Below are 22563 nucleotides of genomic sequence, written 5' to 3'. Positions count from 1 at the left end.
AGCTTACGCTCATCCCCAACTCGCAGTGTGCCTGTCGCCCCCAATCTACTCTACAAATAACTAAAAGTAGAAAACAGAGGAGGACCAACTAACCGTTCCGCCACCCCCTCCCCCCTTCCAGCTCGCCACAGCCACCCCTGCATATTCAAAACAGAACTAGCTAAACTCTATTAGGCAGGGGATTAAATATATGCCCCCTCTCACCTACTGCTACTCAATACAGATCGTCGCCCCCAACGGCCTAATAATTACTGTGTCATTGTTCCTCAGCCTCTGGCTGGTGGTGGGCCTCTGAGCCCGGCCCCTGAACATGGTCCAGCCAGTCCGCAGCCACTGCAGGATTATCGAAGAACCAGGTCTTGCCATCAAGCTCCACTCGCTCAACTGTAAAGAGGGTGCTCAGGCATTTAGGTTTAAGATAAGTGAGAATGAGATTTTCTACAAACAGATCCGGCGCTGGACCCTCCGATTTCTCCGGCGCACCCAAAATGCGTATGTTATCACTTCTTGCGCGCCCTTCATAATCGCCAATCTTCCGATCTGTGAGTTCCCTTGACGCCTTAAGATCACGCACCTCCCGCTGCAGCAGATTAACGTCATCAATGAGGCTGGTCGTCTTAACCTCCAGGGATTTGACTTTCTCTCTTGTCTTTATGAGATCTGCCCTTATAAGACCCATTTCTATGGTGACGGTGTCAAGCTTACTGTCCATAGCCTCTATTTTCTGACCCAGGGATGTCTGGACACCAGTTATTGCGGCCATGAGATCCGTTAATGTAGGCTCAGTAGGATAATCTTAGGAGCCCCCGCGGGTCCTCACTTCCTTTCAATCGGAGACCCTTAGGCAGGGTATAGCGGTCCAATTTATTAGATTGAACCTGCCTGGCCCCCCACGTGGACTTGGGGAGGGTTTTATCTGAATCCGCTTTCCCGCTATCTTACCCCTTGAGGACCCGTACGCCGCCCACTTTCTTCGCTGAGGCCACGGTGTCTCTGCTAACCCCAGTAGCCGGCAACAGGTTGTCTCCCGAGTCACAACATTCACCCCCGTCCGATCCGCTCCTCGAAATCACTCCAGATCACTGCGCGGGCGCCGTCCGGCCAGGAGAAGCCGTCCATTAAGGTGTGGAACGCTGGAACGCAACCGCTGGAACCATCCGATCCACTGGAAGGGTAGCGCCCCGCTTCTCTCCGCAATTCAGGCACTCATGGGGCAGCGCCACAGACCCCCATGCGTGCAAAGTGTCATAGCAAGGGACCACCAGGCGGACCCGGTAAATAGTGGGCCACACGCTCTGCGTCTCCGTGGAGCAGCCACCAATCACACCGCAGGGCCCGCTTGATCCCAAGCAACAGTGGCGCCAGATCACTTCCACTAGGCCTTCTCACTCCCAACACTGGGGTCCGTCACCACGGGCCGCAGTACTTCCTCCTCTCTCCCGGGCCCCAGCCCAATGTCAAGGAGTCAGGGCACAAATTGGGGCCCCCGCCGCATCTCCAGCCACGAGGGCGCAATTCTCCAGATCCCCCTGTCTGCAGGCGGCCGAAGTATCTCCACCGTGGGGCCTAGTCCCAGTGCCGCGTCGGACCTGCTGTCTGCTGCCCTTACAGGCCAATCTCCTATGCTCAGTCCTGCCCTGGGTAATAGCGGGGCGCCTCCCGGTGCTGACCTTCACTCTCTCGGTGCCCCCAAGCTGCGGCGTCTCACAGCAGCCGACTAGCCCCCCTGGGACTCGCAGCTGATTTCTGGGCCGACCTCCGACCGGACCGGCCTCTACCGACCCCGGTGCCCGATGTTGTGAAACTCCGGGGCGGGCAGGCCGTCACTCAATTTCCCGGTCTTTCAGGCAGCTAGGCCCCAATCTTCCGGGCGGTATTCCAAGGGCACCCAACCCCGAAGGAGGGCCGGATTTCCACCCGCCGGCACCGCTACGGTTCCCCCACTCGAGAGTGGGGTCGGAGACCAGGATATCTATCAGGATGGCGAGCCAGGCGAGAAGGGTCGGCGGAGCCGGTCCTCAAGCGGCCATCTTGGTCACTGACGCGGCTCCTCCTTGACCATTTGTTTTTAAATGAAAATGAGATGTGGCACTCTAGCTTTTAATGCCCATGCTGCTAGCTGTTTCTCGTCTCTCATAAATGTCTGATTACTTAAGCTGCACCCTTCAACACTTTTCCAACTTTCTTTGGGGGAGGAGAGAGTGCTATTTAGGTGGAGACTTATGCTTTTGGCCTAGAGTGTTTTATAGTGCTACAGAATTGTGAACTTGTAATTGCTGTATGAATAGGGTAAAAAGTAAAAAAATAAAATGTTATGGACAATTTTCCAAAATGTATTCAAAACTTTCTTTGGGGGTGTAGGAGAAGGGGCTCAAATAATCCTATTAGGCTGCGACCACTGTAACTTGCCTTCTATGTTTCAGGGGTAAACCGGTTGCTGATAATTGCCGTTGGGTCTAGAAGCTGCACATTTGCACCATGCTAGGTCTAATATGCATTAAAACCCAACATTTTGTGATCTTGCTACAATTCCTCTTGGGCAAGTACTAAAACTGTGGTAAAGTTGTTATATCTTGTTATGTTTCAGGCCATTGTTACTGGTTTGGTGTTCATTAAATCACAAAATTAAGATGTGGCCTTCTTTTGCAACTTTAACTTCCTGCCCCCTCAAAGGTTGAGGTTAGCTGCTCCCTGGGAAGACAGTCACACTTCTAGAGCAGGGTTCCCCAAACTGTGGGTTGCGAAAGAAGGTTTCCGGTGGGTTGCAAAACTCCAAGCAACCAATAAAGATCCCTTTAAATGCTGTGTTTTATCTGGTCACCCTTGCCAGTGCCTAAAAAACAGAGGTCACATGTCAGGCTTATTTTATAATACAAACATGTGATTCTGCAATCCATGTATAAATGCCTGTCTCTAATTTCTTTATAATCGTCGACTTTTACGTAAGAACTCGACTATTAGAAGTTATTACAATCAGGTTCTGAAGTCAGAGTGCCTATTGCCAGAGCCAACAGCGGGGGTGAAAGGCAGGTAAGGTCACGAGCACATTGAAGCAGCTGTTTCAAAAAAGGAAGAGGAAACATAACTTTTCTTTATTCTGCTTTATTTTAATAGTTTACAATGACAAGCGGAGAGAGTATGATTATTTTTTGCACTCCTTAGACAGGGAAAAGCTGGAATCTTTCTGCATGTTTTTACACATTCTAAGCTACTGCAGATTGTTTTATTTTTTTAAACTGACATTTATTAAACTGTTTCTAATATCTGTTTGCAACAAATATCTAAAAGTATTTTAATATGTTTCATTTTGCACTAGAGGTTTTATTTTTGTTCTTCATGTATGCAAACCTGCTCTGTTTCATATGAAAGAGCTATGCACCAAGGTTTTAAGTGGTTTGTGGAAAGGTGATGGTGTGACTGTGTATTATATGGGGTAAAGTACCCCCTGGCAAACATGATTAAGATATTGCAAGCCACCTCAGAGTTCCATAATTTTAAAATGAATTATGTGACAATGTAGGATGTTGTTTTTGTGTAACACAACGAAATGTAATTACCTGTAAATTAACTGTATGCACTCAGCAGTTAGAAAAACAAAAAATGAAGAACATCGATTAGTAATTCTGAAGTGTGCTGGAAACAGAGATTTTAATAGGAGCAAATCAATCAAAACCCAATACTTGGTGATTCACAAATGATAAATGATCACAGAAACCTGATTTCCATGCATCATTTGTGTGCTGCGTAGTTTTATCAGTAAAACTGGATGTCTGTGAAAAGTTAGTGGCCATTTCAGTGGAAAATGTGCTTTGTGTAAATGACTGCGAAACCACATGATGCTTTAGTCCCATGAAAAATTTGCCGCGCTCATGTCTATTAAAGCGAGTGGGTCGCAAAAGTTTATTGTTCGGAAAAGTAGATTGTGGTTCTAAAAAGTTAGGGAACAGCTGTTCTAGAGTGATGCAGGCAGCGTGGGACATGTATCCAGAATGGTACGAGGTCAAGGTGGGTCATGTGGCTTGTTTGGGATCAGTGTGTGGTGCCTGGAAATCCCTGCTGCAGGGTCCACAAGAGGGCATTTAACTCTCCTGGCCCCGTGAATAATGCAGACAGCGTTGTTTATAAACGTCTGGAATGGAAGCAGCACTCTCAGGGACCAGGCGAGTTAAATGTCCACTCCTGAGTTTTAACCATACAGGGGGCCGGACCGGAGTGTTACCTCTGGTCCGTGTGACCATCCTCAGTGCAATTTATTTATTTTTAAGTTTTGTATAGCGCGAACATGACCCAAGCGGGTTTCAGAGCGCTTTACATATGGGTTGTGGAAGACATGGGATGATAGCTGTAGGAGAAAATAAAAGCAATATACAACAGGAACAACATGGCATAATGGTGGCGACACGCGCCGTAGCAAATGTCAGATAGTAGCTAAAACAGCGAAACAAGATCGGAGGCAAGAGGAGAATAACTTCTAGTTCAGCGCGTCTTTTATTAGAAGAGCCTTGACTTCCCTTTTGAAGGCAAATGTTGAGGGAATCAGTCTTGTTTCCATGAGTAGGGAGTTCCAGATTCTCGGGGTAATGCCAGAGAATGTACGATTTTAGGTTTTCACTTTTTAAAATGTCTTCGGCTTAAGCAGCAGTGTGTTGGTGCTCCATGAGGGCCAGTAGCAACCGGAGAGTTAGAGCTTATTTTTCGGGTAGAGTGAGGTATTGAAGTGTAGAGCTCTATGGGTCATACATGCAATTTTTAATTGGATCCTTGCCTCAAATGGAAGCCAGTTGAGCGATTTCAGGTCTGGAGAAATGTGGTTGGTTTTCTTGGAACCAGTGATGAGTCTGGCCGCAGCATTCAGTGATGCTCTGAGGGGGGCTAAACTGAGTGTTCGAGGCATATGAGCTGCAGATCCTACATTTAGCAATAGATCGCCACCTGGTGTTGGGCTCGGATGATTGCAGGTTGTTGTTGTCTTCTTGCAAGAAGTCTTTTGTAGTCACGAGATAGGTGACTCCTCCCTTGGACAATACTGCGCATGGTCATCGACTCCATCCTCAGATTGTTTTTTTCCGCCACTGGGTTCGGATAAAAGTTTTCCGCTCCGGCTAGAAAAATACTTTTTCTGCTTTTTCGAAGCGAGAAACTTCAAACAAACTTCTTTCGACATCGAACAGACTTTCGACATCACAAACTACATTCCGGTGCGTCAACCCGGGCCGTTGGGCCCATCGGCGCCATGCGGCCTATGCCTCACGGAAAGAACTCCATTCAAGAGATGCCCGGTATGTCGAGCAAAATTCCCTCATAGCGACCATCATGAGGTTTGCAAACTCTGTCTCTCACCAGAACACGGCGAGTCGACCTGCACAGGCTGTGCCTCCTTCCGATCGAAGAAAACAATTCGAGATCGGAGGGCCCGTCGCCACGAAATGAGATCAGCACCAGCACCGGAGGCCATCTTTGAAAAGGAGATCGTCAAAGAAGACGTCTCCGAGGACGAATATCCAATCGAAGATATCTCCGAGGACGAGGCTCCACTCGGCGCAGAGGAGGACTCGCCTGATCTCCAGATAATATCGGGGGCAGAGGATTCGGATGACTCGATCCCGTCTCGACAACCCGTGAGTACATCTGCCCCTGCACGACAGACATTATCCAAACAGAAGGCAACGGTCAGCACTCCGCCCATGGGGCCCAATCGAGACCGACATTTACCCTCTTTGGGCTCGGCTCTGAGGAAAGACAATACGCCTTCCGGTGCCTCGGCACCGAAAAACACCATGTGCCAGTTACACCTCCTCCATTGGCACCAAAACATCCTTCGACACCAAAGGATTTGTCGGCACCGAACATAAAAAAACCCTTCGGCGCACAAAGACAAAGACACTTCGGCACCCGTACCATCGGCGCCAAAGACCAAAACTGTACCAAACCCGAAAGCTTCGACACCGAAACCTACCGGTTCAAAAAACAAAGAGGGGAAGCCTGTTTCCGGCGCCACAGGCCCAGCAAAACCTGTCTCCACGCCGAAACCTCTAATACCGGTACCGAAGACCCCAGATAAGGCTAAACAACATTCGGTACCCACAACATTGCCAAAAGACTCGACTACTCCTCATAAGGTAAAAAGTACTAAACAACCTCTATCGGCTCCGAAAAGATCGACGCCGTAGAAGGTTATAAAAGAGGAAGAACTGTTTAGGTTTAAAGCATTTTATTAAGACAAAAAATAGGAGGCAAGGGAACATGGGGGGTAGGGTTACATACGATCAGGTGAGAAAAGCTGAGCATAAATTTATGAGTGCGATGGTGGACAAAGCTGCTGCAAAGAAAAGAACAATGGCAAATGATAAAAGCTGAGTACAGTCGACACCATCAGGCAGACCAGAAAAGGAAAAGCAATAATGCAGGAGACCAACTCCACCGCCCCCAGAATCTCCCCCCCCCCAAACAACCCAACTCACCCCAACACCCCCCCGCCTCACCCCCGTCCAATACTCGGCTGATAACACAACCTGCCCTCCCGCCACGCCCCCCTCCCCCTCGTGAGCCCAAATCTTGTGTCTCCTTAGCCGGTTGAAAGCACCGGCGGTGTTAATCTCAAAAGTCTGAGGTATTTCGGGCAAGTGAGTTCCCTGAATTCAGTAGTTAGAAGCGCGTGGAAGGGTTGCCATAGCTCATCAAATTGGTCCACGTCCCCCGCCACCATAAGCGATAGTTTCTCCATACCAAGTACGTGCCAAAGCCTGTGCAGCCAGCCTGTGATGGAGGGGACCGTGGTGGTACGCCAGTGGATCAAGATGTTCTGAATCGCTGAGCCCAGCGCTATCGCAATTTGTCTGCCCCTACGGGACTTCAGCGGGTACATCAGGTCATTAGGAAGGCCTAGCAATACATACGCCGGGAAGCGCAGCAATTCAGTTGCAAAATGAACATCAATCTCGTCAAGAACTTCCTTCCAGTAAGCTTCCAACAAAGGACAATCCCAAAGTATATGTGTGAGGGTCCCCACCCGACCGCAACCCCTCCAGCACGCCTTCTCAATATGCCTGTTCATTTCATGGAGCCTCTCCGGGGTGTAATACCAATACGTAGACACCTTGGTGAGTGTTTCCGTGAGGCCTGTATGATATGCAGAATGTCTCGCACGATGCGCAATTTGATCCCATTCCTTATGGCTAAGCGTCCTTCCCAGTTCTCTATTCCAACGTTCCCTGCCCGGATTATAGAAGTGAAACGGAGGGGGCTGTAGAAATTTATAAAGATCAGTGATCAGCTTAGCGTCAGAGGCGCGTGTCACCAACCACCGTTCGTATGGCGTTATCTGGCGATCAGCAGTGTCCCGCACCTGGGGTTGAAGCGCCCAGTGCCTGACCTGCATATATCGCAGCCTGTCCGACTCAGACAAATGGAACTCCTGTTTCAGTTGCTGGAAGGGGACTACCCCCTCCGGCCCATAGACCTGGAAGAACGCTCGGCAGCCCGCCGCCCTCCAGTGAGAGAAAGCACCTGGCTCCATCCCGGGGGAGAAGTCAGGATTGTCTGCGATCGGTGTAAAAGGTGAGGGGAACGTAGTGGGTTCACGAGCCACGTTGACTGTGTCCCATACCCTTAGGGGAACTCGCGTAACGAAAGAAGCATAGAGATTACGGGGGCGGTGAGCCCGGCGCATGAATGGAACCTCCTGGAGGGTACGCCCCGCCACTGCCTGGTCCTGAAAAAGCCAATGCTTGTCTGATTCCCACCTGCTCCACTCCACCAGGTAGCGCAACTGCGCCGCCTGGAAGTATTTCCGGAGGTCAGGGATGCCAAGGCCCCCTGCCTCCTGAGCCAGCGTGGAGAGAACCCTCTTCATCCTCGGTTTGCGGCCTTGCCAGACGAAGCGCGCGATGTCCGCTTGTGTATGTCTAATCCAGCCCACGGGAGGCTGGAGCGGTAAGGCTCGCAAGAGGTATAAAATCTGGGGCAGAGCCGTCATCTTGACCGCAGCAATTCTGCCGAGCCAAGACAATAGGCTCTTACTCCAGCGACCCAGTTCCTCCCTTATTTTCCTGCTGAGAGAGGCATAGTTGGCCGTTACCATCGCTGGCAACGTTGGCGCTAGCAAAATCCCCAGGTACGGCACTAGAGATGACGACCACTGCATGGGAAAGAGCCGCTGCAGATCTCGTCTAGTATCTGCGGCCAGGGACACATCCAAAGCCACCGACTTGCCCATGTTCATCTTAAAACCAGCCACTTTCGAAAAAGCGTCTAGTTCATGAATACAAGCCGGGAGGGCCCGTCTAGGATCGTCCAAAGTTAACAGGACGTCGTCAGCATAAAGACTGACCGTGTGAACATACTGCCCCATCTTGATCCCGACCGCATCTGGGTTCTGACGAATTCTCTGGGCAAACGGCTCCATGTAAAGAGCAAAGAGGAGTGGGGAGAGCGGGCACCCCTGCCTAGTGCCCCGTTCGATCGCAAAGCTACGGGAGCTGCACCCATTGACTCTTACCGTCGCCGACGGGCGCTTGTAGCAGTTGAAGACCATCGAGCAGAATTTGTCTCCAATGCCTAGTTTCCGGAGCACCTGCTCGAGATAAGGCCAGTGAACCCGGTCGAATGCCTTCTCAGCATCCACCGCCAGCAGCATCCACTCGCCCGGGATCCGCGAAGCCTTCTCCAGAATGTGAACCACTCTCTTGGTGTTATCGACCGTCTGTCTGCCAGGCAAGAAGCCAGCTTGATCAGCCTCAACTAGGCCTGGCAGATGCAGGGCTAGCCTAGACGCTAATATCCCCGTGTACAATTTTTAAGGTCGACATTCAGGAGTGAGATAGGCCTGTACGAGCCGAATAGGGCCCGGTCCTTCCCAGGTTTCGGGATCACTGATACCGTTGCTCTTAGCAGGTCCAGTGGGATGGCTCCCGGCTCCGAAAAGGAGTTAAACAGGCGAGTAAGAATAGGGGCCACGACCGGGCAAAAGGTTTTATAGAACAAGGACGTGTAACCGTCTGGGCCTGGAGCTTTCCCGTGTTTGAGCCTCGCTATCGCCGACACCACCTCCTCTACGTGGATGCTACGCTCAAGGTGTTCCGCCTGAGCAGAGTCCAGCGCCGGAAGGGTCACCGACTCCAAATATTCCGAGGCATCCTGCGTCGAGGGGGGTTCCCCCTTGTACAACGCCTTATAGAAACTACAGAACGTTTCTGCCACCGCGGCGTCATCAGAGACCGCCACCTCGTCAGCACCGAGGAGCTCCTTCACCACATTACGTTGGTGCGCGATACGAAGCCTATTTGCCAAGAGTTTGCCACACCTATCCCCTCCTGTATAAAAGGCATGTTTTAGACGCAGCGCTGCGTATTCCGCTCTATCCATGTCCAACGCCGACAGGAGCTTCCTAGCAGCCTTCAGCTGCCTCCAAACCCTTGGAGCTCCGGTACGGCGATGGACCTGTTCCAATTCCCGGACCTGGGCAGTCAACTCCTCCCTCTTGCGCTGTCTCTCCCTATTCTCTGCGGAGGAGATGGATATGAATTCCCCCCTAAGAACCGCCTTCAGTGCCGCCCACTGTGTCACTGGCGAGGTGTCCGAGTTATCATTGTGTGCCTGGTATTCCCGAATCGCTTCCTCAATATGCTTCACCACCGTTTTTTTGTGTAGGAGGGTGTCCCTGAGGCGCCACACCCCCCGGGAGCGGGAGGCCGCCGGCAATGCAAATGAGCCCACGACCGGCGCATGGTCAGATAGCGAGAGGACCCCAATGTCCGCCGCCGTAGCAGCGGCACGCATCGGTCCACTAACCAATAAGTAGTCCAGCCGTGCGTAGGTCCGGTGCGCATGGGAATAGTAGGAGTAGTCCCTGTCTGTGGGGTGGAGGGTGCGCCAAAGATCATGCAAATCCATGTCAGTGATCCGGGCCTTCCCAGCCTGTGAAAGTTCCCCAGTCTGCGGGTATCGCTGCGCTGATCTGTCTAGTGTAGAATCAAAGACAATATTCAAATCACCCCCAGTATGACATGGCGATCGGGGGAGGCAGTCACATCTACCAGCACGGAGTCCAGAAAGCGCTCCTGGTGGTCATTTGGGCTATATAAGGAGCCAACAGTGAACGTCGTGTCCCCCAGGCGGAGGCGGTATGCCAATAGCCTCCCCTTCTGTTCCACAAATTTGTACAATACCTCCCCCCTGAAGGAACTCGCTAACAGGATGGCTACCCCCGCGGTCTTAGATGCAGCAGAGGAGAAAAACTGAGTCGGGAACTTCGCAGAGCGCAACCTATGACAATCCCGTGATAGTAAATGGGTTTCCTGCAGTAGGCATATATCGGCCTGTGTCCCCTCCAGCAGAGATAAGATCGCCCTTCGCTTCACAGGATTATTCAGACCCTTAACATTAAGGGTCACTACCTTCAATGGCGACATATCCCCGGGAAATCGGAAACGCTAAGCCACGGGTAGACTATAAGCGAAAGGGGGGCACGGGCCAGCAGCCCAGGACAAGCAAAATAGAGCCAAGCAATAACATTTGAGACATTGGACGGTACCCCCTCAACCCCTGAACAACACCCAACCCCCCCAAAAACAGACCCATGGCAACTGGCCAACTCCCCACCCATGCACAAACAACCCATTGTCCCAGTCAAGTCCCAAAACGGACAAGTCCGTGGAAAGTAGCAAAAGTGGACGTCCAGCCACTTGTTCTCCCCGCCTCCCCCCGACCCTCCCCCAGCCCCCAAACCTGGCACTGAAGAAGCTATGTCCATCTCCCCCCGGAGTGAGTTTACGCCGTCAAGGCGACACCGTTCGTGGCGACTGAGTCCCTGGCCGCTTCTCTGGCCATGTCTGCCCTGATAGTGGGCGAGTCCGGCCGTCCAGCACTCGCCGCCGACCTCCTCCTCGCTGATCTCCGCCGTCCTCCTCTATCCGAACGCCTCCAGCTCGGTGTTGCTTTTCCTACCTCCGCGGCCGTGAGGCCCAGGACACCGCAGACATCTTGCAAGGAACGCAGCTGATCGAGCACTCCGTTCCAGCGGAATATCAGGCGAAAGGGATGACCCCAAGAGTACGGCGTCTCATGCTCTCGCAGGAAATCTGTTGCAATTTTGAAGGACCTGCGCTTCTGTAGCGTGATAGCGGACAGGTCCTGATACAGTGCCACAGGGCGGTCACGGAAGGTCAATGGTTGCTTTCTGCAGGCTTCGGCCATGATGCGCTCCTTCACCGGGAAATCCGGGCGGTAGGCCAAGATGTCCGGTGGAGGTGCCGTCGACTGTCGCTGTCGGCCGACTCTGTGGGCTCTGTCGATTCGGATCGGGAAATCCGCGGGTTCTCCCAGAATCTCTCGAAACAAGTCCTTCAGGTAGCCCGTCCGATCTGTCCCCTCATCCGCTGACGGCACACCCCGAACTCGGATGTTGTTCCTTCTTGACCTGTTCTCCAGGTCCTCATTGTGCGCTTGGAGTTCGACATGTTGCTCCCTGAGGCGGAGAACGTCTTGCTGCAAATGGACAATCTCTTCGTCCCTCCGTTGAGCCGCTGTCTCCATCCGTTCGCTTAGGCCCTCCACCTCTCTACGGACCTTGCGCACTCCGCTAGCCACCTCCTGCTTCAGCGTCTGGAAGTCGGCCTTAAGCGAGCTGAACAGCTCTTCCATGAAGGACCTCGTGACGGAGGGCTCGCCTCCAGTCGGGTCCGCTGCAGCCCTCGAGGAGGTCGGGGACGGTTGTGCCCTGTCCCGCTGCTGCTGGGCCCTGCCAAGCATGTCCGGCAGGGTGCGGTCCCCTTTCCTTGATCCTCGGTTCCCCGACATTCATGCCCCATAAGCCGCCACACTCCAGTCAGGGAATGCGAGCTCGGGTCACTAGCAGCAGGCCTCGGTTCCGATGAGTCTCCAACAGCCGGCGGAGCGCCGCCAGGGGGAACGCCCGTGATAGTAGGGACACCAAGGGATCTGCGCCACAGAGGACAAAATGGCGGGCCAGACCTGTCGTAGAAGGCAACTCAAAGTCCAGCCCAAAGTCAGACGCTGGCCCCCATCAAGGGGACCCAGGGTGCAACGTCCCTCAGGAAGGAAGAGCTTTGCTAAGTCAGGGGTGCAGGAGTCGTCCCTGGGCGACACTATAGGAGGGCTTCGTCACTGTCGCCTGGAAGACAAGATGGCGGGTGGGCGTAGCCGGGTAGATCGTCCGAGCCCGACGGCGCCACCAAAGCCGCACCGGGAGACAGTGTCACTGGTAGGAGTCCCAGCCAAGGCCGACCGGCCAACGAAGAGAAATAATAAACCGGGCCTCAGATTCTGAGTAGTGTCTCAAACTTGCGACGGGCCGGGGTCCATTCAATGTCGTAAGCCACCGCTGCAGATCTAGGGGCCATCATGATCACACAACAGGGTCCACTCTCTGCGGCAGCCCGTGGCAGCTAGCCTCCGTCGTTCCCAATCGGGCACCACCTGATGCGGGAATCCAAGCGAAGTCCACGCCAGGCCACCAGTTATCAGCACCAGGATCTGTCCAAGCCACCAGGCCAGCGCTCTGCTCCGCTCCGCCCCCGAAGCGCTCCGCAGTTCGTTTATCGTCTCTAAGCGTGCCTCCGCCGGATCTTTCGGGGCCAAAGTTGCATCAATATGTGCCCCAGGGTCTCCGCCACTCGTCCCTCGGTCGCTGAGCTTCAGCGGGGAGAGAGAAGCTGACGAAAAAGGGCTCGGGCCTAGTCGGGCCGGAGGAGCTGCGGGAAGAAGCGTCTGCTCACCCCGCCATCTTGGCCACGCCCCGGAAGAACTGTTTAAACCAGATCCTAGACAGAAAAAAGTCCATATTAATACAAAAACTGGACATGTGGAAGCAATCCCTTATAAGAAGAGACCAGCAGACACACCACTTACACCTGTGGTCCCTGCCAAAAAGGACTGTGCAACTTCTCCAATGCACCCTTCCTCTCCTTCACCTTCTTCCTCTCCTGTTACTCCATATGTAGAACCTATAATTTCTCCTATTCACTCTCCTGCATCATCACACCACACTGATGAGGAGTATGATTTGGGTGGGGGTGATGATGTTCCAGAAACACATACATACCCTTTAGATGAGGATGTTAACATAGATTACCCTAATGATGATGAGGATGCATATAATTTTTCACCAAATAATGCACCAGACATCCCTGATCCTCAGTACTACCCAACAAAACCTTCCCCTACAGATGATAGTATGGGTTTTAATCACTTGTTAAACAGAGCTGCACTTTACCATGGGGTTCCCATGCACTCTGATGCCGTTGAGGAGGACTTCTTGTTAGACACTTTCGAACAGTCACAAAGGTCTACTCAAATATTACCAATGATTAAGGGAGTCATTAAACATGCTCCAGAGATTTTTAAAGATCCGGTAAGGTGTAGGGTGTTAAATCCTAGAATAGAGAAAAAGTATAGGCCAGCACCAGCTGATCCAGTATACATTAAGGGTCATCTGCCACTAGACTCCTTGGTAGTGTCTAATGCGTGCAAAAGGGCCAATTCCCAAACTTCTGGGGACACCCCCCCGCCTGACGAAGAGTCCAAGATCATTGATGCGTCAGGGCAACGAATTGCTGCACAAGCAACAAACATATGGCGCATAGCAAACACACAGGCTTTACTCTCGCGCTACAACAGGGCTCATTACGATCAACTAGTAAAGTTAATGGAACACCTACCAGATCAACACAAGGATCTAGCAGCAGAACCTTTACAAGAAGGCATCCAGAGCAGTAAACACTTTTGTTCTTCTCAGGCGTCACGCATGGTTCCGTATCTCAAGTTTTAAACCAGAGGTACAAACTACCATTCTAAACCAGCCCTTTAATCAAAACCAATTGTTCGGGCCGGAGGTAGATAATACATTAGAAAAGATGAAGAAAGACACAGATACCGCTAAGTCTATGGGGGTGTTACATTACACCCAAGCTAGAGGTTCTTTTCGCCGCTCCTCTTATAGAGGAGGCTCCAAGCAGACCGGCTCAGACACAACATCATCTTTTAAAACACACACGCAGACCTCCTCTAATAGAGGATTTTTTAGAGGAGGATATATAGGCAATAACAACAAGGGAAGAGGTAGAGGTAGTAACAACAACCGCTCCTCTTCCGCTCCTAAACAATGACTTCCCTCTGCCTCCCCTACAGCATTCCACGCCTGTGGGGGGCAGACTCTCACAGTTCCTACCTGTCTGGAACTCCATCACATCAGACAGGTGGGTAAGACAAATTATCCAACATGGCTACTGCCTTGAACTCACAGCAACCCCCCAAACATACCACCCAGGCAGCGTCCAATGTCTGCAGAACACATAACTCTGCTTCAACAGGAAGTTCTAGCACTCATACAAAAAGATGCTATTCAAGTAGTTCCATTAGAAGAACAAGGAACAGGAGTCTATTCCCTGTACTTCCTAATTCCAAAGAATGACGGGACAGTAAGACCAATTCTCGACCTCAGGCCACTCAATCACTACATTCAATCAGATCATTTTCACCTGATCACTTTACAACAGGTACTCCCATTACTACAACAGGGAGATTTTCTGTCCACACTAGACCTAAAGGACGCCTATTTTCACATTCCAATACATCCTGCGCAGAGGAAGTATTTAAGATTTGTCATACAAGGACAACACTATCAGTTCAAAGTGCTTCCATTCGGGGTCACAACAGCACCACGAGTGTTTACAAAGTGCTTAGCAGTAGTGGCAGCACATCTCAGAAGACAACAAATACATGTCTTCCCCTACGTAGACTACTGGCTCATAAAAGCAAGATTGTGCACCCAGTGTGCACAACACACAAAACAAACAATTCAAACACTGCACAACTTAGGGTTTACGATAAACTACACCAAGTCGCACCTAGAGCCTTCGCACGTTCATCATTATCTAGGAGCTACTATAGACACATCGGTAGTTCTAGAGTATCCCAGTCAAGCCAGGATTCAAAGTATTCTGAACTTAGTCTCCCTTTTTCAATGCCAGCACTCTCTACAAGCCAGAGTGTTCATGAAACTAATAGGGATGATGGCATCTTGGATCTTCATAGTTCCCCACGCAAGACTGCAAATGCGTCCACTACAGGAATGTCTAGCACAACAGTGGAATCAGGCTCAAGGTCAGCTCACAGACCTGGTGTTGGTGGACAGCCGTACATATCGCTCTCTGCAATGGTGGAGCACCAAAAATTTGACAAAGGTACAGCCGTTCCTAGAACCTGTTCAACAAGTAGTTCTCACAACAGACGAATCCCTAACAGGATGGGGAGCCCATCTCCTGCATTATACCACACAAGGTCAGTGGAACAATCAACAGAAACAGGTCCACATCAACCACTTAGAGCTGCTAGCAATTTTCCTAGCACTCAAAACCTTTCAAGTACAAATCCAAAACAAAGCTGTCTTAGTCCGAACGGACAATATGACAGCCATGTACTACATACAAAAACAGGGGGGACACACTCTCTGCAACTCTCAAAACTTGCACAGAACATTTGGAGATGGGCCATTCCTCAAAACATACATCTGACAGTAGAACACTTTCCAGGGATCCACAACCAGATAGCGGATCTGTTAAGTCGTCAATCACAACAGATTCACGAATGAGAGTTGCACCCACAAGTACTTCAACCATTCTTTCAAATGTGGGGGCATCCACAAATAGACCTGTTTGCCACCCTCGAGAACTCAAAATGCCCAACCTTCGCCGCCAGGTTTCCACACCCACGGTCGGAGGGAATGCAATATGGATGAATTGGTCGGGCAGATTTGCGTACACTTTTCCGCCTCTCCCACTCATTCCGCCAGTAGTACGCAAGCTCAGACAACAGCCCTTCAAACTGATACTAGTGGCTACTAGTGACTACATGGGCACGTCAATCGTGGTTCACCACACTACTAGATCTCTCAATGGTTCCACATCAGAAATTACAGCTCACGCCACCCCTGTTAACACAGAACCATGGAGAAATAAGACACCCAGAACCAAGCCAACTGAATTTGGCGATCTGGCTCCTGAAGTCCTAGAGTTTGGTTACTTAAACCTACTACCAGACTGTATGGATATAATCAAAGAAGCTAGAAGACCCACTACCAGAGCATGTTATGCTGCTAAGTGGAAACGATTTGCAATATACTGTAACAACAATCATATTGATCCTTTGGACGTTTTCTATCCAAAATATCATTTGCTACCTTCTACATTTACAAAGGTCCAATTTGGCTTACTCTTCCATACGCCTGCATCTAGCAGCTATGGCAGCGTATTTACAAAATAGACAACATCTATCTCTATTTAGAGTACCTGCAATAAAAGCATTTATGGAGGGATTAAAAAGAATAATCCCACCCAGGTTACCACCTGCTCCAGTATGGAACCTAAATGTGGTCCTTACAAGACTCATGGGACCCACTTTTGAACCATTACATACATGTGAACTACAATTTCTAACATGGAAAACTGCTTTCCTTGTTGCCATTACCTCTCTCAGAAGAGTTAGTGAAATCCAAGCATTCACAACAGAAGAACCATTTTTTCAAATACATCCTAACAAAGTGGTTCTTAGACCCAATCCAAAATTCCTACCAAAAGTGATTACTCCTTTTTACCTAAACCAATCAGTAGAGTTACCAGTGTTTTTTCAAAAACCGGACTCTGTTGCAGAAAGAGCTTTACACACCCTAGATGTTAGAAGAGCTCTACTATACTACACAGACAGGACAAAATCATTCAGAAAAACAAAACAACTATTTGTATCCTTCTCTCCCCCACACAAAGGCAATCCTATCTCTAAAGGAGGTATTTCTAGATGGATTGTTAAGTGTATTCAAATATGCTATCACAAGGCTAAACGTACACTAACAGTTACTCCTCGAGCACACTCCACTCGCAAACTAGGAGCCTCTATGGTTTTCTTAGGAAACATACCATTAGAGGATATATGCAAGGCAGCAACATGGCCTACAATACACACCTTCACTAAACACTATTCTGTTGATGTGCAAGCCAAGCAGCAAGCTGCAGTAGGCCAAGCTGTCCTTAAAAAACTCTTTCAGTATGCTGCAACGGATACAAGCGACCACCGCTAGGGGAGAAACTGCTGCACAATCGTTGCTAAATGTAGGATCTGCAGCTCATATGCCTCGAACGGAAAATGCTACTTAGCATCTGTTCTTGGCATGTAGAGCTGCAGAGTCCTACATGCCCTCCCGCCTCCCCGGGACTTGTATCCGTTCCAGTACTCATCTTACTTAGATGCACACGCATAGACATCCTTTTCTCTTTACTTCTACTAACTCCATCATTTCCCATCATGGCGAAAAACAATCTGAGGATGGCGTCGATGACCATGCGCAGTATTGTCCAAGGGAGGAGTCACCTATCTCGTGACTACAAACGACTTCTTTCAAGAAGACAACAACAACCTGCAATCGTCCGAGCCCAACACCAGGTGGCGATCTATTGCTAAATGTAGGATTCTGCAGCTCTACATGCCAAGAACAGATGCATACTGGTAAGTAGCATTTTCCTTTGGCAGTCCGCATAGAGTAGCACTGCCGTATTCTAGTCTAGAGATGACTAGTGCTTCCACCACCGATTTGAAGTCATCTTGGGAAAGGTAGGGTTAGAGTTTTCTTAGGATGCTCAGTTGGAAGTTCACTTCTTTGGTAGATGCTCTGACGTGGTCTTGCATGTTAAGGGTCTTATCTAGCACAACTCCCAGTGATTTTGTGGAGTCAATGATGTGTGGTGTGTATTCGAGAGCGGTGATATAGATATTTCACAACACTGGGGATTTGCTTAGTAGGTGAGATGAGGAGGAATTCTGTTTTAAGGGCGTATAGTTTGAGGTGGTTGGTGGTTAGCTAATTTAGGGTTTTGAGCAGGGTTCTGTTGAGTGACAGGGGAGGATATTTTCATGTACAGTTGGGTGTCATCCGCATACATGTGACATTGTATGTTGGATGCTTTGAGGATTACAATCAGTGGTTCAAGGAAAAGTTTAAAGTGCGTGGGGGAGAGTGAGGATCCTTGGGGACACCCAGAGTGCAGGGGCTGGAGTTGGATAGAGTTTGATTAGATTTGACTCTTTGCGTTCTGTTGTTGAGAAAAGAGGCAAACCATTTAAGGACCGTGCCTGAGAGCCCCATCCTGCATTCCAAGAGGTTAAGTAGATTGTCATGTTTGACTGTGTCAAAAGCAGAAGAGAGATCAAGTAGTATCAGTAGGCAGGCTTCATTCTGGTCAAGCAGAGTAAGAGCATTGTCGACTATATGAGTGATGGCCGTTTCAGTGCTGTGGCCCGTGCGGAAGCCTGATTGGAATTGATCGAGAAGTTGGAATTGCTCAATGTGTTTGTGCATTTGTTCATGTGCACGTTTCTCCAGGAGTTTAGCGAGGGTAGGGATGTTTGTGATTGGTTGGTAGTTATTCAGGTCTTCAGGGTCCGCCATGGTTTTTCTGAGAATAGGGAGCACAAGGCCAGCCTTCAGGCAGTCATGGACCTCACCTGGAAGAAGGGAGGTGTTGATGATCTTGGACCAGAGCGGGACTAGTGATCCTATCATTTCTTTGAAGAAGTTTGGTGGAAGGGGGTCATTGAAGTGATTAGAAGGTTTCAGGGTCGAGAGTATGTTGAGGATGGTAGTGACATTGAGGGGTGTAAGTTGACTCCAAGAGGCATTGTTTTTGGGGGGAGACGGGGCTGCATGGGAGGAGGCGCGGGTAAAGAGGAGTCAGGAGAGTGTGAGAGTTCAATTAGAGCCGACTTAAGATCTAATTCGATCTTGCTCGCCTTTCCAAGGAAGAAGTCCGAAACCGCATCACAGTTTGGCTGAGGGCAGGAGATATGCAGAGATTGGATAGAAGTGTTATCGGATTGTGACTTAATCAACTCAAATAGCCGTTTCGGGCGATTTTTGGCTTTGTCCAGTTGAGATTTGAAGAAGGTTTCTTTAGCTGTTCTGATGATTTTGTTGTATCTACTTCTTTTTAGTCTTAACGATTTTAGAAGAGCAGTGGATGGAGAGGATCTTCAGGCCTTTTATGCTAATCTCAAGCTCCGTCTGTCACCATTTAGGCTGTCATTGAACCATGGTTTGGAGTCATTGATGGGTATTATTTTTAGTTTGGTGGGGACATTTGCATTCAGGGCAGACATCATGGCGTTATTATAGTGCTCAGTGAGGTTGTGAACGTCGGCCATGTTTGAAGGTGGCGGTAGGGAGATGTGGGGGGAGCCCCTGCGAACACAGTAGGGGGAACACTGTGCACTTTTTTAAAATTGGTCGAGAAACTACTACAAAGCACTGCTTGAAGGCTTCGAACTGCTGCAATTTATGCTAGGAATTAGGGTTACAGCAGGACTGTTTGCCACCTGTAACTGTATTTTAGCTTGAATTTTAACCTTATTACTAAGTTTGAATGCAGTAAACAGATTCATTTAAACAGAGTTCGTACATGTGTAATACCCACACCTTTCTCAACCTCTGTTTTTTATTCTCACAGATGACAGTCTGCAGTGAGAGCCCGGGAGAGCATGCTTTCTTCTATTCCACCACTCGTGAACGTTTGTGTTGGCACTCTGATCAAAGGATGCTCTACTTCGAAGGAAGATAACTTCTGCTTCCTCATCCACCAGGAAGAGGCCTCACGGACTTCTCCCTTCCAGAAAAGACTATCCCTGACGCTCCTCTCCCGAGTAAGATAACCTCAGGCAAGAACAAGAGCTTGAGGGGTTCCTCGCCACCAACGTAGAGCCTTCATACTACCAAGATTGAATGCTCCTGCAACAAGGAACGTTTGTCTTCCTGTGACTGAACTAGATCCTTGCTGCCTTCTTCCTGGAGCTCACAACCTTCCTGCCCTAAGAGGACAACGTCTTGCTACTTGGAGGAAATGTTTTACCTACCCCTGAGTAAGAACTACGAAGCAACATCAGGCCCTGGAGCAGTTGTACCAAATACAAAAAAAGCTACTGCTCACAAAGTAAAGGAACTCCCCCCTTGCTGTTCTATCACAAAGGTAGAGGAGGTCCTGTGAGGGGAGGGACACCCCCCTGCTATCACACCACAAACAGAACCAGAGAACCCCGTATAGGTACACCTCAAAGAAAGATAGACCTCTGCCGGGCTACCACAAAACAAAAGACTCTGCGTTGAAGCAAGAACCCTCTCCACGTTCACACTAAGGGTTTGTCAGGGCACAGCTCTGACCCCGGATGATGGAAGGGCCCGTGTGTCTGGTGGAGGTTACCCCCTCAGGTGGTCTTTCACTGAATCCTGAAGGTCTAGAGATTCTCAGCAGCCTGGACGATGCTCTGGAGGTGGTGGCCATATTTGGACCCAAAGACACTGGAAAATCCTTCCTCCTGGACCAGATACCAGGAAAAGAAAAGTGTATGTTCCTTCCTTCCCTCTTGTCTGTGTTTAGGTGGATGATAACCATGCAGTAGATACTCAGTGAGAATGAGCCACGCTTGTAGCAACAAGACCATGTAGCGGGCACTGCATGGAGGTGACAACATGCACTGCACAGAGTACGAGCTAATGAGACTAGGTAGTGGGAATGAGAACCACAGTAGGCACTCTTACTGGTAGTATTACTGCGAGTCACAGAAGGCCGTGCTGCTGGTACTATTGATGCGAGCCACTGTAGGCACTGCTACTGGTAGTATTAATGCGAGTCAAAGTAGGCCCTGCTACTGGTAGTATTGATGCGAGCCACTGTAGGCACTGCTAATGGTAGTATTGATGCGAGCCACAGTAGGCACTGCTAATGGTAGTATTGATGCGAGCCACATTAGGCACTGCTAATGGTAGTATTACTGCGAGTCAAAGTAGGCCCTGCTACTGGTAGTATTGATGCGAGCCGCTGTAGGCACTGCTAATGGTAATATTGATGCGAGCCACAGTAGGCACTGCTAATGGTAGTATTGATGCGAGCCACATTAGGCACTGCTAATGGTAGTATTACTGCGAGTCACAGTAGGTTGTGCTGCTGGTACTATTGATGCGAGCCACTGTAGGCACTGCTACTGGTAGTATTGATGCGAGCCACAGTAGGCACTGCTAATGGTAGTATTGATGCGAGCCACAGTAGGCACTGCTAATGGTAGTATTGATGAGAGGCACAGTAGGCGCTGCTACTGGTAGTATTAATGCGAGAAACAGTAGGCACTGCTACTGGTAGTATTAATGCAAGGCCACAGTAGGCAATGCTACTGTTAGTATTGATGCGAGCCACAGTAGGCACTACTACTGGGAGTATTAATGCAAACCACTGTACACACTGCTACTGGTAGTATTGCTGTGAGCCTCAGTAGGCACTGTTACTGGTAGTAATAATGTGCGCCACAGTAGGCACTGCTACAGGTAGTATTAATGCGAGTCACAGAAGGCACTGCTACTGGTAGTAGTAATGCCAGCCTAGGTAGGCACTGCTACAGGTGGTATTATTGCGAGTCACAGAAGGCACTGCTACTGGTAGTATTATTGCGAGCCTCAGTAGGAACTGCTATTGATGCAAGCCACAGGAAGTGCTGCTACTGGTGGTATTAACTTGGGCTACAGTTGGCACTGCTACTTGTAGTATTGATGCAAACCACAGGCAGCCCTGCAACAGGTAGTATTAATGTGAGCCACAGTTGACAACTTACTAGTACTATTAATGCGAGCCACAGTAGATGCTGCTACTGGTAATATTAATGAGAACCACAGTAGGCACTGCTACAGGTAGTATTCATGCGAGTCACAGAAGGCACTGCTAATGGTACTCTTAATGCGAGCCACAGTAGATGCTGTTACTGGTAGTATTGATGCGAGCCACAGTAGAGGCTGCTACTGGTAGTATTAATGCAAGCCTAATCAGGCACTATAACTGGTAGTATTGATGCGAGCCACAGGAAGTGCTGCTACTGGTGGTATTAACTTGGGCTACAGTTGGCACTGCTACTGGTAGTATCGATGCGAGCCACAGGCGGGCCAGCTACTGGTAGTATTAATGTGAGCCAGCGTAGGCACTGCTACTGGTAGTATTAATGCGAGCCACAGTTGGCAACCTACTGGCACTATTAATGCTAGCCACAGTAGATGCTGCTACTGGTAGTATTAATGAGAACCACAGTAGGCACTGCTACAGGTAGTATTCATGCAAGTCGCAGTTGGCACTGCTACTGGTAGTATTAATGCGAGCCACAGTTGGCAACCTACTGGTATTAATGCAAGCCACAGTAGATGCTGCTACTGGTAGTATTAATGAGAACCACAGTAGGTGCTGCTACTGGTAGTATTAAGGCGAGCCTCAGTAGGCACTGCTACTGGTAGTATTAATGCGAGCTTCAGTAGGCACTGCTCAAGTAGTAATAATGCGAGTCACAGTAGGCACTGCTACTGGTAGTATTAATGCGAGCCTCAGTAGGCACTGCTACTGGTAGTATTAATGCGAGCTTCAGTAGGCACTGCTCAAGTAGTATTAATGCGAGTCACAGTAGGCACTGCTACTGGTAGTATTAATGCGAGCCTCCGTAGACACTGCTTCTGGCAGTATTAATGCGAGCTTCAAT

At 49.7% G+C, this 22563-nt stretch overlaps 1 protein-coding gene across 4 annotated transcripts in view; it reads left to right on the top strand.

Moving 5' to 3' along the window:
* The window catches only part of LOC147706552 (guanylate-binding protein 2-like), a 161001-nt gene that overhangs the window by 22706 nt on the left and 115732 nt on the right, over nucleotides 1–22563 (top strand). For all 4 annotated transcript variants that reach the window (XM_086933023.1, XM_086933022.1, XM_086933020.1 and 1 more), the window contains exon 2: nucleotides 19509–20398. Coding sequence is in view for 3 of the 4 variants with exons in the window: in XM_086933022.1 (XP_086789148.1) it covers nucleotides 20221–20398 (178 nt within the window). In the remaining variant the exon portion in view is untranslated. The remainder of the gene's footprint in view (nucleotides 1–19508; nucleotides 20399–22563) is intronic.

Source organism: Lissotriton vulgaris, chromosome 7 (assembly GCF_964263255.1).
Source record: "Lissotriton vulgaris chromosome 7, aLisVul1.2, whole genome shotgun sequence".
NCBI lineage: Eukaryota > Metazoa > Chordata > Amphibia > Caudata > Salamandridae > Lissotriton > Lissotriton vulgaris.
This window is presented reverse-complemented; position numbering and strand designations above follow the sequence as displayed.